Raw genomic sequence first — 15,845 nt, forward strand, 5'->3', positions numbered from 1 at the left:
GTATTTGTAAAAGGTATGTAGCCAAAAGGTAAAACAAAAGAAGTCGAATATTTGTTACTGAATGATACTTGTCAAATTTTCTTTTGTTTGCTCTCAAAGTTCAAAGATGTGCTGTTATGAAAATAAAATTTTAAGAAATATAGTGTTAAAATTGTAATTCAACATCTGCTTTGTATTAAGTAGAAGAGTCTAATGTGGTTTTTTCCATGTGCCTTATCATAGTGTAAAGAAACCAGTTTCATCATTAAAAACATACCTATTAAATCATAAAAAAGTTGAGTGATACAATGTGAAATGGAAGATAATACACTTCAAACATTCTTTATTTGAATAAACAGAATGCACATAATAGCCTATACACATGTAATACTAAAGACAGACATCACATGAACACTTTCATGTTCACCAAAGCAAACTGTTGAACCACAAACTCTGAAAATCATACACTGATCTGTACAACATCAAGTCATACAGAAATTAACTCGCATTTTCAATGTGAAATACAGTGCATTATTTTGCACCATCAGGTCACACATACAGATAATATGTGCAGATATGGGCAATTATTTCTAAATATTATCCATCAGTATTTTTAAATACTACGAATGCATTTTTGTAGGTATTACAGAACATACCCTGGTAAGATGCGCATCACGGCATATTTAAATTTATGTATTATTTGGAAAACTATTTTTAAAATGGTTAACATTGTCTAATGACTATTTCAAAATGGCAACTTAGATGTAAAATCAAGAAAAGAAAAAAAGGTTCAGATTGTATTTTTGTTTTACATACTGCTTTCGATGCTCCACTTGCTGGTTCAGAACGATCTCTAGAAAGTAGAAGATGATGTTACAGTCACATGTTTTGAATTCATATGTTGAACATAAAATACACCTTTCACAACAAGATTAACAAAGAAAATATTTTCAATACAGAATATTCCTATTATGGATTCTCAACCAAAAATATCACCAGTGTGCTTCGAAAATAGTCAAAGATTAGTCATGAGAAAACAGTTGAATAGAATTTCAAAATTAGCAGTGTCACAACTAGAATAATGCCGCTATAATCAAGCCCCACTTTCATATGCTGTTACCGACACTGAAAATTCCAATTTAATCAAGAGGATGACCAACGTGCCGAACTGCTATAAAGCACAGAAAAAAAAATTAATTCCTGTGAATTGTTTAAGATTAGATTACTTAGAGTGTAGAAACAGGCCCTTCGGCCCAACAAGTCCACACCAACCCCTACATTTACCCCTTCACCTAACACCACGGGCAATTTAGCATGGCCAATTCACGTAACCTGCACATTTTTGGACTGTGGGAAGAAACCGGAGCACCCGGAGGAAACCCACACAGACACGAGGAGATTGTGCAAACTCCACACAGTCAGTTGCCTGAGGCGGGAATTGAACCCGGGTCTCTGGCACTGTGAGGCAGCAGTGCTAACCACTGTGCCGCCCACAAACTTTGTAACACAAACTTTTAACAAAGGCAAACAAATGTTTCTAACATACCTTTGTGCAATTTAAACTATACCCCTCAGAAACTCCAAATATACATACTTATTGATGATCGAGACAAGAGACAGCCAGTTCAACACATCAAGCAATATTGAAAATATCAGCAAGGTATGGAAGAACAGAAGTCTAGATTTCAAAATTTGGTTAAATTGTCTGTTAATTGCTTTTGGATTTTCGCAACAGTTGCAATACAGTCTGTCAAGTGATTATCTTTGTCATTTCGATAGTTGGTCCAGTGGGCCTCGTTCTTTTCTGGTGACAGAGAACCATACAGCAACATTTCCAATTCACAGGCGCTGATATTACTGGCTACCCTGCACTTACAGCTTTGGAACAAACTGTAATTAAAACAGAGGGCTTTTGACAAGTAGTCTTAAAGACTCTCAGTACCACACTGTCTGAAAGTATCTCCCTTACTACTTTGCAAAGCAAACATGTTTTGCTTAGCTAAAATAAAATGTGCACCATGTGATTTTTCCAAGTTGCAAAACTCTCCTGGTATTTTAACAACAGAGCTGCACAACCTGCAGTCTGGTTAAGGAAAATTATGTGGTGTTGTGGTTCTGTTCGCCGAGAGGGGAATTTGTGTTGCAGACGTTTCGTCCCCTGTCTAGGTGACATCCTCAGTGCTTGGCAGCCTCCATTGAAGCGCTTCTGTGATCTTTCCTCCAGCATTTGTAGTGGTTTGAATCTGCCGCTTCCGGTTGTCAGTTCCAGCTGTCCGCTGCAGTGGACAGCTGGAACTGACAACCGGAAGGAGCAGATTCAAACCACTACAAACGCCAGAGGAAAGATCACAGAAGCGCTTCACAGGAGGCTGCCAAGCACTGAGGATGTCACCTAGACAGGGGACGAAACGTCTGCAACACAAATTCCCAGCTCGGCGAACAGAACCACAACAACGAGCACCCGAGCTACAAATCTTCTCACAAACTTTGAAAATTATGTGGTCCCTGATATCATAAAACATACATCTCAAAAATTTACTGATTCATTCAGTGAGCAAAAATAAGGTCAATGATCATGCTTGCCTTATCTACCCTATTGGGTGAAGGCACCTGTAAGGTGGCGGACAGGTTGTATATATTACAGACACACAACATTCTGAATACAAGTATAGTAGTTTTGAAGTCAAATGCCAATAAAATTTATCACTTAGTGAACTAATAACAGATCTATACACAAGAGGATAGTTAATGCAATGCACTTATGTGGACTGATGGAGACAACACAAACTCAAAATTCTGGTCTACTTCAAAATAATAAGAGCATTTTTGTTTGTCTAGAACTACCAATTTCAAATTCACTTACTCAAGCAAGATGTCAGACAAATGAATCCAAACCAGCGTGCTTGAAATAAATAAAACAAATTTGAAAACTAGAGGCTGACACTAAACTAGCACTGAGTGTCATCATCTTATTCCACTAAAGGCTTGTAACCATGGTGAGCAAGAAATACCCTGCATTGCCAAAATCTCATCTTTATTCAATAACAGATTAATTATTAGTCAATTTTATTGCTGTTTGTATGATCTTGCTAAGCACACAATTACCACAGCAGGTCAAACATATTACACCAATTTAAAACAATGTGTTGCAATGTATTTGAAAATGGTAAGGGACCGGAGAGATTGCATGCCCTTTTCAGTTACCATATATGCAGTCGACTCGATTCAAAAATCACTTAATTACCCAAATTTACATTTTGAGTACTAATGCGCACTCAGCTTTGGTATGTACACAATTTAATTCTGAATATAACTTTGTTAATTGAAAATTAAATATTGAAGACCAAAAATATTTAGTGTAACATTTGCTAGGCAATTCCTATGAAGGCATTACTCAATTGTGCAAGAAAAATATCAATTTTTTTGAGTTAATGACTTTGTAAAATGGAGTATTGCCAGCATTTCATTCATTTAGATTTCGAGCATATACAGTATTTTGCTCTCCTTAAAATGAAATCCAGATTCAACAATATCCTTTCTTCAACATTGGCTTTTCTCCCCCATTTTTACATTTGGAAGAATTTTTTTGACACTTGTTCTTTCTACTCAGTTTCAGGTTTTACTACTTTAGCACTCTTGGGAAATTGACAGATCTGTCAGGTTGTAACTAAATTAAGCCAAAAGTCCAAGAAACTAAAACACATCAAAAGAAATGGAGCTTCTGCTGTCTTGCACAGGAATATGACAAAAGGTTCAGCCATAAGCAAAAGAATAGTTCATTTGCACTTGCTACAGGACCACTCTATCCAACACATCCATGTTGGTGTTTATGCTCCACACAAGCTTCCTTTAAATCTCTTACCTCGCGCCATCGATAAGTCCTTATGTCTTACTTTCTCAATTTGATATCTAATTTGGCAGTTATGGGATCTATGCCTGCTGTCTAACTACTTGCAAAGTGAGTTTTACATTCCTATTACTATGGGTAAAAATGGTTTCTCCAGAATTGCTCAATGGATTCACAAATAATTACTGCTAAAACACCAAGCTCTGCACCCATCACAAATACTTGCAATACGTCTACCTTTACACATCCCCACATAACTTTAATATCTTCTACCAGGTCATCTCCTCCAGTATTAAGGGAGTATCCCATCCTGTTTAATCTTCACTAATAGTAACTCAAGTTTCTGCTTCTGTGTTATCCCTCTAAAAATGTCTTGTTTACTTCTTTATAAATTATTTAACATGTGCAAGTGTATCCTTAAATGCTTTATTCCAATAATCCATTTCAACATTTTTGACAACTATTTTTTATATTTCCTACCAAAACATCCAGTTCTGAAGGATCACTGAACTTGAAATGTCAACTCTGATTTCTCCCCAGATGCTGCCAAACCTAAAATTTTCCAGCAACTGGTTTTTGAGCCAACTCAAATAGCCTTCCTATCCTTGCATTTGCAACACAGTAAAATTAAAACAATGGTCCAATCAGCAAATATCCATGTTATTTTTACCAAACAAGCTACTGCTCACAGTTCAAAGGTCACTTTGTGCTTTTATCATTTTTGGTTTGGAGCAAAGGTCTGAATACTTGAGTCTGCTTGAATAAGATTTCAAAAGAGAATGAGAACATATACGCAACAGGTGCAAATAACATCCGACTTATGTTTGCAGATCCAAAATTAAATACGATTAGGGATGTCAGTGAATATGACCATTATCAGCCCCATAGCTTTATAAATGTATTTTATTAGAGCATCAAGCTTCTTATTTTGCAAAGATAGACAAATCTTAAATAGCAATATCCACACTAGTTTACACCTGCATGTTGAAACATATACAAATTAATGCTAATGTACATTTATGATCTATGCATTGGCCTAAACTGTGCATGAAACCAAAATAACGAACACTACCTTTAAGTTGGACGCACAGGTTTATTAGCAACACATCATAACTTCAGACTTGGGTGGGAGTCTTAATTGATCGAAGTGTCAAGATTGAAATAATCAACTCAATCTGCCTTAGATTGCTCAGATAAGTTTGAGTACAGCAATGACAAAAGAGCAAAAACAATGCGCAACAATGCAATCAGCTTTCATTCTGTCATGTTCACATAAGATGCCTGATCAAAAAGAATTATTAAATGCAGTACATCAGTTACCCTTCTATATTTGTCTGTTTGGTGCAGATGATACGATTCGAGTGAAGTGGCCAATCACCATCTTTTGTGACTGCAGTTTAGATAGCATGTGGTTTCATTTCGTCTATACAACATGCGAAAATTCACTTAATTCAAATATTTGACACAAAACACACACAGACGTGGAGGACACTAGAATGCATCAACCTTATTTACTAAAGCCTTTATTGCTGTCATTAACACCTGTAATGTAAAATCAAGGACTGCAGAATGCATCACTGGTTAAAACCACAGTCACTGTAACTTAAAAATTCTTCCTCCCTACAACAAATACAAAATTCATTTTACACTTAAAAATTTCAGATACTTACATGACAAATGTTTTGCCAGCAGATTTCACACCTCCAATTGGAATCCTTTTTATAATCACAGATGAATTCTTGGGGATTAAAGCATTATCGTCTGTATATTCTGTTAAGAGTTAAAGTAAGCATTAATTTACAGGTGTCAGATACAAGTACCACTCAGACACTAGAAATATTTTGTACAACTGCAGAATGCATGTCAAATTCATTCAAGTGCTTTAATAATGTCAAAACTATATGGGTCAGACATAGTCTTCTTTCTGATTAACCTTTAAACAGAGAAAGCAACATTGAAGGGCTAAAACCACCTCATGAACAGTATTTTCTTTATCAGCTGTGTCAACTCTAATATTTGTTGAACAAGGAACACTTTTATTATTTACAGCTCTGATGGCTAGTTTTAATACTGCAACTTGTGAACTGGCAAAACTTCTGTGCAAAAGGAATAAGATACTCACCCCCAATGGGAAAAGCCTCATGACATGCACCCAGATCACAGTACAATTTCCCCAACTCTCTGGCTCATTTGTACATTGAAAATGATGTAGATAGCTTTCAAATCTTTAATCAAATCGATCTTTATATAGTTCTTTTTCTATTTGATCATACGCACTTTGACATTCTTACATTTAATGGTCAATATTTAACAACCTACATACCAATCAAGACCACAAAAAAGTCTGAATCTCTCAGTGAAGAGTAAAATGCTGACACAAATTTCCATTTTATAGATTTTTATAACTCTCAAAGTGACCAGCTTAAATTATAAAGTTGTAGTATATGAGGTTGTATGACACTTTTCTTGATTGTGTATTTTAACTTCTGGATTCTTGAAAATGCATTTCGGAATATTCTTGAATGCTTCCAGATGACATGTCCAATGACATGATAACCTGGAATAATTTAATCTTCAATGACTTGCGTGATATCACAAGCCAAATAAATAGTATAATTAAAGTGCGCAATTTTCAAAACTTATTGAATTTCTTCTGATTTACTGTGTCAGCACAAGATTTATTTTATCAGTTAACCTGGTATAAGACACATATGTCAAAAGTGTGCAAGAAAATTGGAATGTAACATGGAATGTAACAATGCTGTTTTGATAGACATTGCAAATCAAGGTGTTTCTCATAGCTGTTGCGAGGTCAGATTAATGTAGATTTAAAATAAATCATCTTTCCCAAGGTGATTTAAAAAAAATCAAACCAATTTCTGATTGATGGGTCAGCTCCCTAAACACATTTTCCTTCTCTTCCCTGCCAAACCTGAATTCTACTGCTTCAACTTCCTTGACTTGAGTACTCATTTTTAAATGGCATGGTGGCTCAGTGGTTAGCACTGCTGCCTCATAGCACCAGGGACCCAGATTCGATTCCAGCCTCGGGCAACTGTCTTGTGTGGAGTTTGCACATTCTCCACATGTCTGCGTGGGTGCTCTGGTTTCCTCCCACAATTCAAAGAGGTTAGGTGAACTGGCTATAGAGTTCAGGAATGCGTAGGATAGGTATATTAATCAGGGGTAAAAGTAAAATGGTCAGGGAATGGGTCCAGGTGGGTTACTCTTCAGAGGGCCGGCATAGACTTGTTGGGTCAAATGACCTGTTTCCACATTGTAGGGAGTCTTTGAACACTGTTCATTATTATATTTGGATTTTTTTTTCAATTGGGACTTCTCTGCACAATCAGTCTATGATTCAATCTGCATTAGAGCATGATAATATCCTGGTGATGATTAATAATTTATCACTTGCTTTTCTTACTAGCGCCTGCATCAAATTACTTTTTAAACCTGGTAATTTGGAATTCATCTCAACAAAACATGCTCTTCCTCGGAATTCATTGTCATCCCATTGCCCTCGAATCTCTCCCTTCCTATAAATTCCCCAGTTCTATTTATGCTTTGGACCGTGGAAGTGAGGCCATTTGCAAATTACTCAAGACCAGTTCCAATCACTCCTTGTACCCTTGCCATCTATATATCCTTTCCATGGTGCCAGCCATTTTTCGAGTGAGCTGGGGGAAAAAAAACTACCAATTATCTCAGTTCATTTAAAATTGTACTTCAAAAATCCTAGCCAGTTAACGTTTGTCCCTCCATGTCAAAATACTTGTGCAACTACATCTTTAATTCAACCTATGAAGTTCAATTTGCCATCAAACCCATTCACATCTTACACTGGCATGGTATAGTCTACTCCTAGTCAGAGTAGATTTGAGGGGTTGGTGGCAAACAGTTTAATCATTGATCACTAACTTGCTGCACTACATAAAGTACAATTTTCTCAACTACCAAGATAAAAGTCACTATTTTTGGATTATTGTCCTGGAATTCAAAAATAGTTCCCCCGCTTCTTTTCTTGGACAGCAAAGTGACCAATCTTAAGCTCCTCTACCCAACCCAGTAATGTTGACCTTTAATGTGCAAGGAGCTTATTGATTTCTTCACTCCCAATGTTAAGAACAAACAACGAGAAGACTTTTGTTCTAGTAGCCCACCAGATTAAACTGAACATCTTCCAATGACTTCCATTTGAAACCACGAACTTGTTTTTTGCCACTCTCCTTCATGCCACCCTTGCAACCTCTTGAAGTTAATCTTGACTTCTTGCTCCATCTATCCTACACCACTAAAATGGTGACCATTCAATGTTCACTGCTGATGCCCCTCTATTCTTATCAGTTGCAATCTCCCCAAAAAAACTAAAACCCTGACATGTCTTGCCCTTGAAAACTTCTGCCACATTTCCAACCTCAAGATCCTCAGCAAAAGTCCTTGAGGAAAACATCATTTTGCAATACCCATGTGGGTATCACTTAAAAGGTTAGATCATATAGGTTTTGACCCAGAGGGCAAAGATGGGAGGAGTGAAAGGGGAAGCTTAGGGCACAGAACAGCCATAATCCTACTGAGCAGCATCAGAGGCTACAAGGTTAACTGCCTATTTCTGCTCCAAATTTCCCTTATGTTTCCACAACTATCACTGAATTCCTCATTGTGTGCCAAACAACTCTCAAAGTATCAAAACAGCATCTTAAGCAATTTGGATATGGTTTAACTTACACTTCCTTACCAGTCTGCAACCTTTGACAGTTGACCATTCCACTTTCGAGTTGGGTGGCGCCACATTTGACAGGTTCCAGTCTTAACTACCCAATTACAGAGAATTATCAGCTCTGCACGGTCAGATCTGATACTCCCCCAACTCTTTCTTCTTGACTCTCCTGCATGTCTCACCTAGTCTGTCTCTTGGCAACTAAGACCGTGCCAGTTACACAATTACAATGAGTTAAGTTAGAGCTGCTTGTTGTCAGTTGCTTTACTTTCTCTAAACTGAGTGCATGTTCTCAACATAAAAGTGACAGCGGCAATGGATCTGCACATATACATTTGCACCAGTGACAAGCCACCGTGATAATATTTTAAAACTAGTTGCAAGATCTGGGAAAATACCAAACAATCAGTTTAAATTTCTTTGCCAAGAGAGCCCCTGATTTCATTGAAATTTGAGAGGTAACATCACCTGTCACTTAAAAGGCTGGGTTTGACAAGTTTTTGATCCTCAATGTAGTCAAAGAGTCAAGGGGAGAGTTGAAAAAGAGACAAAAGCTAAGGCCACAATGCTACGAGCCATAGTCTTAAAGAATGGTGAGACAGCACCTGTAGAGAGACCAGGCTATTTAATAGTCACCATAAAATATCAGTTTGCAAATAAATTTATAGAACGTTGAAGTGTTTTCTAAGCACTTACTACTAGTTTAAGATTTAATCTAAAAATTGTTGCAGTCTGCTTATTTGTTTCCTATTTAGAATTAAATTTGGTGCAACAACATTGTTACCTGGCCAGTTAGGTATAATGCTCATTTGCAGACAGCAATGCTCCACCTCGTGCCAGCATTGTCCATAATTGCTACCTTTCTATAAACTGTCAAGACTCCAAACGTTTAGATATCCAACACTGAATACTAGGAAGATCAAAACCAAAATCTGCACAAATGCTGTTTCCTATCAACTTGATCCTGCTGGCAACTGTCAGTGCCCAAGCCAGACTGTTATCAATAAATAGTTGCACCATTTAAGATCCCAACATGAACTTCTGACATGACCCTGCCAACACCATGAATACATTTCCACTTGTGTAACATTGCCTGTCTCTGCCCCACTGTGGCTCGTCTGCTGTTAAGGCACTCAGCTATGCCTCTGTTACCTGTGATTATTACACTGTAATCTAGACCATCTCCCAACTTCCATAATCTTCATGTTGCTAATAGTCCTGTAGTAACTTTCACCAAGTTCCATTCTCGCGCAACCCAAGCTCTATAATAGTCTTTGGTTAAATAATACTAATAGCAGTAATACCTAATTTTAAAATTCCTCATACTTAATCCCCAATTCTAGTCTCTTAAAAACCAAATTTAAAATGCTCATTTCTGGCATGCCTCCAGTTACCAAGACCCCAGTCAAAATACCCTCCAAAATTTTTTTCCTCCTTTCCTTCTTTAGATGCTGCTTAAAGCCAACCTCTGATCACTGTCTTAATATTTCCTTTGGTGGTTTGGTGTCAAATTTTGTTTGCTAAGAATTGGTGAAGAAGCACCTTGGGATATTTTATAGTAGAGTACATTAAAAAGGTGTAATTAAAAAGGTTTAGATTAGTTTGTATGTATGATCCATAGACACACACTTGTCTGGTTTATTCCTTCATTACTCCCAAACAACCCAAAGGGAAATATGCCTTTTTATTTTGACACAACTACCTTACTGGCTACTTAAATGAAACCAATTTAAAAAAAACAGAAGGGAGAGCTGTAGGATACTCTCCTATATTAGCAGCCATTAATACTGTACAACCACTCCTTCTTATACAATTACAGGAGGCTAAAGGAACAAGAAAACAATTACACGACAGGTGAACAGTAAAGAAGAAACTGAAACATGTAATAAATAAAAATATGCTTTTCTGATCCCGGTTTGTAATTACAACCCTCACCATCAGATTTTTTTTTAAGAGGCAGATAAAGTTCTATGGTGACAAATAATATTGGACAAACTATTAAAAAGTACTCTCCATATTTAAAACCTGTCAGAGCAAAATCATGTCCAGTATCATTTTGTGACATGTACACCCACCAGATTGTTCCAGCTTGAATCAATCACACAGGGTATCAAGTAGAGTCTTTAAGGAGCTCAAGTTCACAAAAATGTCTCCCACAGCAACCAATTTGCCTCCAACTGAAACTGGACGATTTAAAACAATCTGCACAAATCACTGAAGATCAACATGCAAAGTCTTAAAAAAACTAAACGGTTTTGAAATTGTTTACCAATATATTTAGCTGGTTCAATGTCCTGCTTCATAGTTTATTCCATCAGACTGGAGTTTAACCAGGACACATGCAAGCTACTTACTAATCTTGCTCCAGAATTTACTATTAAAGAAGCATCTTCAATGACAGCATATACACCAGAAAAAAAAAGTGATTATAGACAGCTGGTACAAAGAATGACTTACAAATCAGAATGGCTTATACATACTACAGTACAACATCTCAAGGTGCTTCACTGCAGTAAAATCAAATAAAATTTGACAGGGGATTAAAAGGAAGAGACACTAGTACAATCTCCAATGGTTTCATGAGACATAGGTTTAACAAATTTCAAGAATCAAACAGTGGGAAAGAGGCCCAGTACAGAGCCCCAAAAGTATGGTCAATGGAGGGTGAAAGAGTGCAAGATGCACAACAGGTCACAATTCATAGTCTGGAAATGTTAGAGATAAGGAGGAGAGACACCATTGAGAGATTTAAAAAACAAAATTTGAATTTTAAAGTACAAGTGTTAACGGATTGGAGGCTAACACATCAGCAATTGTTGATGCATGAATGGCTCTTAGTGTACTTTGAATAAGGGCATTAAAGCTTAGGGCAAAATTAAGTTTATGGAGACAGTGATGGGAGGATGACCAATCAATAGGACAGGGGCAAATTTATGAACTGGCTGCTTCCACCATATACACTGGCCAATTTGACAAATGAAACCAGTAGCATGAAAATTCTAATTTATGGTAGTGCTAAATATAATGATTTGCCTTCCAGGCATTCAGCAGGGGTAAACTGATCTTGCAGGAAATGATGTCAACAAGCAGTCTGATAACAAGGCCAGGCCAGATGAGATGTCAAAATGGGCAGTGAGGGATATACTGGTTTTATCAGCACACACGTGGAAACTAATATTGTGCCACAGATGATTCCAAGCTAATATTACAAGAGACTACACTTCTAGATCCTGTCAGACTCAACACAACATGAGAAGTTTTGTAGAACATTCAATGACTATGGCTACATTGGTAAAAGTGGAACTAAGCAAGGGTAATCTAAACTAACTGGACCAGTGAAGCAAAATTATAGAGTCACAAAGTGGTACTGCATGGAAACAGATCCTTCAGTCCAACTAGTCTATTCCAACCAGATATTCTAAATTAATCAAGCCCCATTTGCCAGCATTTGGCCCATTCCTATTCAAATATCCATCCAGAGGCATTTTAAATGTCACTGTATCAGCGTCCACCCCTTCCTCTGGCAGCTCATTCCATGCACACATCACCCTCTGAGAAAAAGTTGCCCCTTAGATCCCTTATAAATCTTTATCCTCTCACCTTAAACTTATCCCCTCTAGTTTTTAAAAACTTGGCCATTCACCCTATCCATGCCCCTCATGACTTAATAAATTTCTAGATCACCCATTAGCATCCAACTTTCCAGGGAGGATAGTCCCAGCCTATTCAGCTCTCCCTATAGCTCAAACCCTCCAATCCTAGCAACATACTTATAAATCTTGTCTGCACTGTCAAGTTTAACAACATCTTTCCTATAGCAGGGAGACCAGAACTGGGCAGTATTCCAAATGTGGCCTAACTAATGTCCTGTACATCTGCAAATGACATCCCAACTCCTAAACTTCACTACCCTGTCTTACTGACTCAACCTTCAAGGATTAGGAGATTGCCTTGGTTAACTAGTAAATGCTGCAGGCGGGTCAAAAGCAAAAAGTGCAGCATCGCCACAGTGATTGCTATTTCTGACTTATAGCAAAAAACTATAGAAATCAAATATTGCAAAATTCAGCACCATTGAAATATTAGGTCCAAATCTCTGTCATTCAACAACTTGTAACAAACTTCAGTAAAATGACAGCATGTTTGACCTAGAATATTAAGGCCATACACACATTCTCTTCTTCCAAGATGACAGAATTTTCATTGTTGAGATCAAACATTCCAACAACAACTATCTTAAAAATGCAGCAAATCAATTCCCACACAACTGAAGTCTTTAAAACAAGTCAATTTCCAACACAATATTTACAAATGCATTGGTATATCACAACTATACGCCACGCAAAAATTAATCTCGAATCAATTATCAGTGCAGCCATCCATTTTTAAAACTGAGGTGTCTAAGATAATTCCAGCTGGATGCGAGAACATGAACAAGGTTCCTACTAATTGCTACTTTATGCGCTACCAGTGCCTTCAGACCGTCATAGTCTGTCTAAAGGGCAGTCTTCGAGTCGGCGCAGCTGACAAGGGTAGATGACCTCCATGGAACATTAATTGAAAATTAAATTATTACATGATTGGTTTCTAAATGTGTCTCCGGAGGGCGAAAGGAGAGTTTGCAGATGACAAAGGACAAGGAATGCATTTTACTTATGGGGGTCGGGGATATAGATGCCGCCGTAGACTTAAAAATTCGCTATAAAACTGCAGCGAAAATTAAAGTGATTATGCTGGAAAAGTTACGTCGTAACCGGGTTTAATGCGTCTGGTTTCGTTTGTCTCAACGTATAAGATGTCCTTACGAATTCAGACCATTCCAGCAAACATACGCCATCTTGTCTAGCATACAAGATAGAAGCAACACTGAACAAAAGGACAGAGAAGTAAACATTATTTAAATGCAAATAAGTGGTTGGGGTTAATTTACCTTCCTTAGTTTGTGCGTTGGTGATCTGTAAATCGCAATCTGCCGCCTTCAGCTTCTCTCTGGCCATGATCGTCTTCTTTAGATCACTCAAAGAAATATGAAGCCCATCGAAAGTGACCGTGTCATAGTTCAGTTTAGAAGAAAATTTGTAATGTACACACGACATTTTTGTTTTTTTGAATGGGACAAGCCTTACCCACAAAAAAGTTTTACCCTTTTACCACTGCAAAACACAAAAACAAAAAAGTCCTCTTTTTCACAATTTAATATTTGAAATTCAAGTATTTAGACTTTGTAGTATTAAAGCAAGTTATAAAAAACACTATACTGGATGGTAAAGTCAGGAAATAACTGGCTTTCAAATGCACATTGCACAAAATTAAATACTAGCTGTTTTACTCACTAATAAACCGGATAGTTCAAAAGTCAATGGTATAGTTTAAATGTCCAAGAAATTGTACGAAGTCCAAAGGATTTATTTCCCAAGGTAAAGAGTTCAAAAATATTCAGTTTATTTTCCCTCTTCCTTTTAATTACAAAGCCGCAATGCAGTATGTCTCGGCACAGTTTTTTTTAAAAACTAAAAGGAATCGGATCCACGTTTGTTTCTTGACTTCCTTCCTTCGGAAAATCCTGTTCCAACGATCTCGCCCACAAATACGGTCTTCGGTAGCAGCTCTAAATATCGTTTATTTTTTAACTAAGATTGAGAGGGAGTTTTTTTTAAAACGAAAAAGGTCACTCGTATTAGTGGTGGAGTAAAAATATACACAACACACACAAGGCCCTAGTACCAACAGAGCTGCGCCTCCTTTTCCTCGGCAATACTCCTCAGGAGCAAGTGTGATCCATGACTTTTGCTCGAAAAGCTGAGGGATTAAATGGGAAATAAAGGGGATAGGATGCGAGGACTGGGGAGGTGGGGGTGGGGGAGGTTGAGGTAGGGGGTTGGGAGAAAGAGGTGAGGGAAGGGGCGGGAAGGAGGTGAGGGAAGGGGCGACGAAGATGCAGGAACGCAGAATCAGCGCTCCGGACAGACGGCACAGTAGACAGGCCGGTTTCCTGGCAGGTGGCTTCCTAGGCTCAGCTCGAATCGATAGGCCCGTCAGCGTTTCTCAGATACATTTTCGCACTGCAGCTTTCTAACACTCAGTCATCACTACACCTCATTATAAACCACACTAGAAAAAAAAATAAACGCTCAAGTTCTAAAGTGATGCATAAGGACGGCACTAATGTCAAATCTGAGGCAGGTCCCACAAATTCAAACGGACACCACCTCTCAGCCACAACAATGGCGCCTCCAACGCAAAAACGCCAGGGGTCTCCTATAACTAGGAGCAGGGGCGACGATGTCACAATCACCGCGAGAATGTGTTCAGGTTGCGGAAGTGACGCAAACCTCCTGTCAATCACCTGGTTTTTACCACGCCCCTCCCCCTGACATTTCGCCAAAAAACCGCGAGATTGAGGCGAGCGCTCGAGCTTTTTTTTATTTCCTTTAGATTTAAGATGGCGTTCGTTGAAACGGCGGTGGGTATTTCCTGATTAAAGTTGTTTTTCTTCAGGCTTTTTGTAAAAAGTGGTTGTGGTGCTGCTGTTTTTGACTGGCCAGGAATCATTAAAGAACGCTAAGCTCTGAAGTGTAGAGTGATAGTTCGTTTAGAGCGAACTATTTTTGCATTTTGTGTATTTCTCAATATTTTAATTTGAACCATGAAGGAAGTTAACTTGTTTTATTGAAAAGACGGTGTATATTAATATATAAGTGGTTGTGTTTATACTGATATATTGCAATGGGACACTTTGTTTCACTGTTAGTTGTTTATCCCATTCCACCCGAGGAGCTACCCCAGCTTATTTCGGTGCCCTCACCTATGATCTCGTATCCTGTAAATCAACACATTTTTGGTTTTCAGATAACTTTGATAAAACTGGTAAGTAACTATTTTGTTTGGAAACCTATAGTAACTGAGACGTAGATTCTGTTACCTTATTCCACTTTCTTCCCCCCCCCCCAAAAGTTTTCCTTGTGTTCATGATCTGTCATTCGGCAGATGTTCATTTAAAACAAAATGATTGAAGTAACGCGATGTAGTTGTAACGTGAAAAGCTGTTGTTAAGTGTGCTGCCATTGATTCGTGTAATGTTGATGTCAAATGAGCAATATTCTCCCAATGACCACAATTTACTAATGCACTGGTTTGCATGTTATATGGGGAAATCACAATTGAATACTTTTAATTTCTTAATTATTTCTTAATGACTGTCAGTAAATTTCTTTCCTTGTTCTTGTGTCAAATGTGCAATTGCTAGAACCTTAGTTTAGACAAGTCATAAATTGTCCAGGTACACAAAAAGCAGAACAA

At 37.8% G+C, this 15,845-nt stretch overlaps 2 protein-coding genes across 2 annotated transcripts in view; one reads left to right on the forward strand and one right to left on the reverse strand.

Moving 5' to 3' along the window:
* Positions 1 to 295: 295 nt before the first annotated feature.
* LOC122560733 (E3 ubiquitin-protein ligase RBBP6-like) lies at positions 296 to 14,791 on the reverse strand. The gene is made up of 3 exons (XM_043711725.1): positions 13,477 to 14,791; positions 5,497 to 5,596; positions 296 to 832 (listed from the first exon to the last, which is right to left on the reverse strand). Exons 1-3 carry the CDS (start codon positions 13,640 to 13,642, stop codon positions 703 to 705), a joined length of 396 nt encoding a protein of 131 aa, XP_043567660.1. The 5' UTR covers positions 13,643 to 14,791; the 3' UTR covers positions 296 to 702.
* A 124-nt stretch (positions 14,792 to 14,915) lies between these two features.
* The window catches only part of LOC122560734 (probable helicase with zinc finger domain), a 396,873-nt gene continuing 395,943 nt past the window's right edge, over positions 14,916 to 15,845 (forward strand). The window contains exon 1 of the mRNA XM_043711726.1: positions 14,916 to 15,009. The gene's annotated coding sequence lies outside the window, so the exon portion shown is untranslated. The remainder of the gene's footprint in view (positions 15,010 to 15,845) is intronic.

The sequence above is a fragment of the Chiloscyllium plagiosum genome, chromosome 21 (assembly GCF_004010195.1).
Source record: "Chiloscyllium plagiosum isolate BGI_BamShark_2017 chromosome 21, ASM401019v2, whole genome shotgun sequence".
NCBI lineage: Eukaryota > Metazoa > Chordata > Chondrichthyes > Orectolobiformes > Hemiscylliidae > Chiloscyllium > Chiloscyllium plagiosum.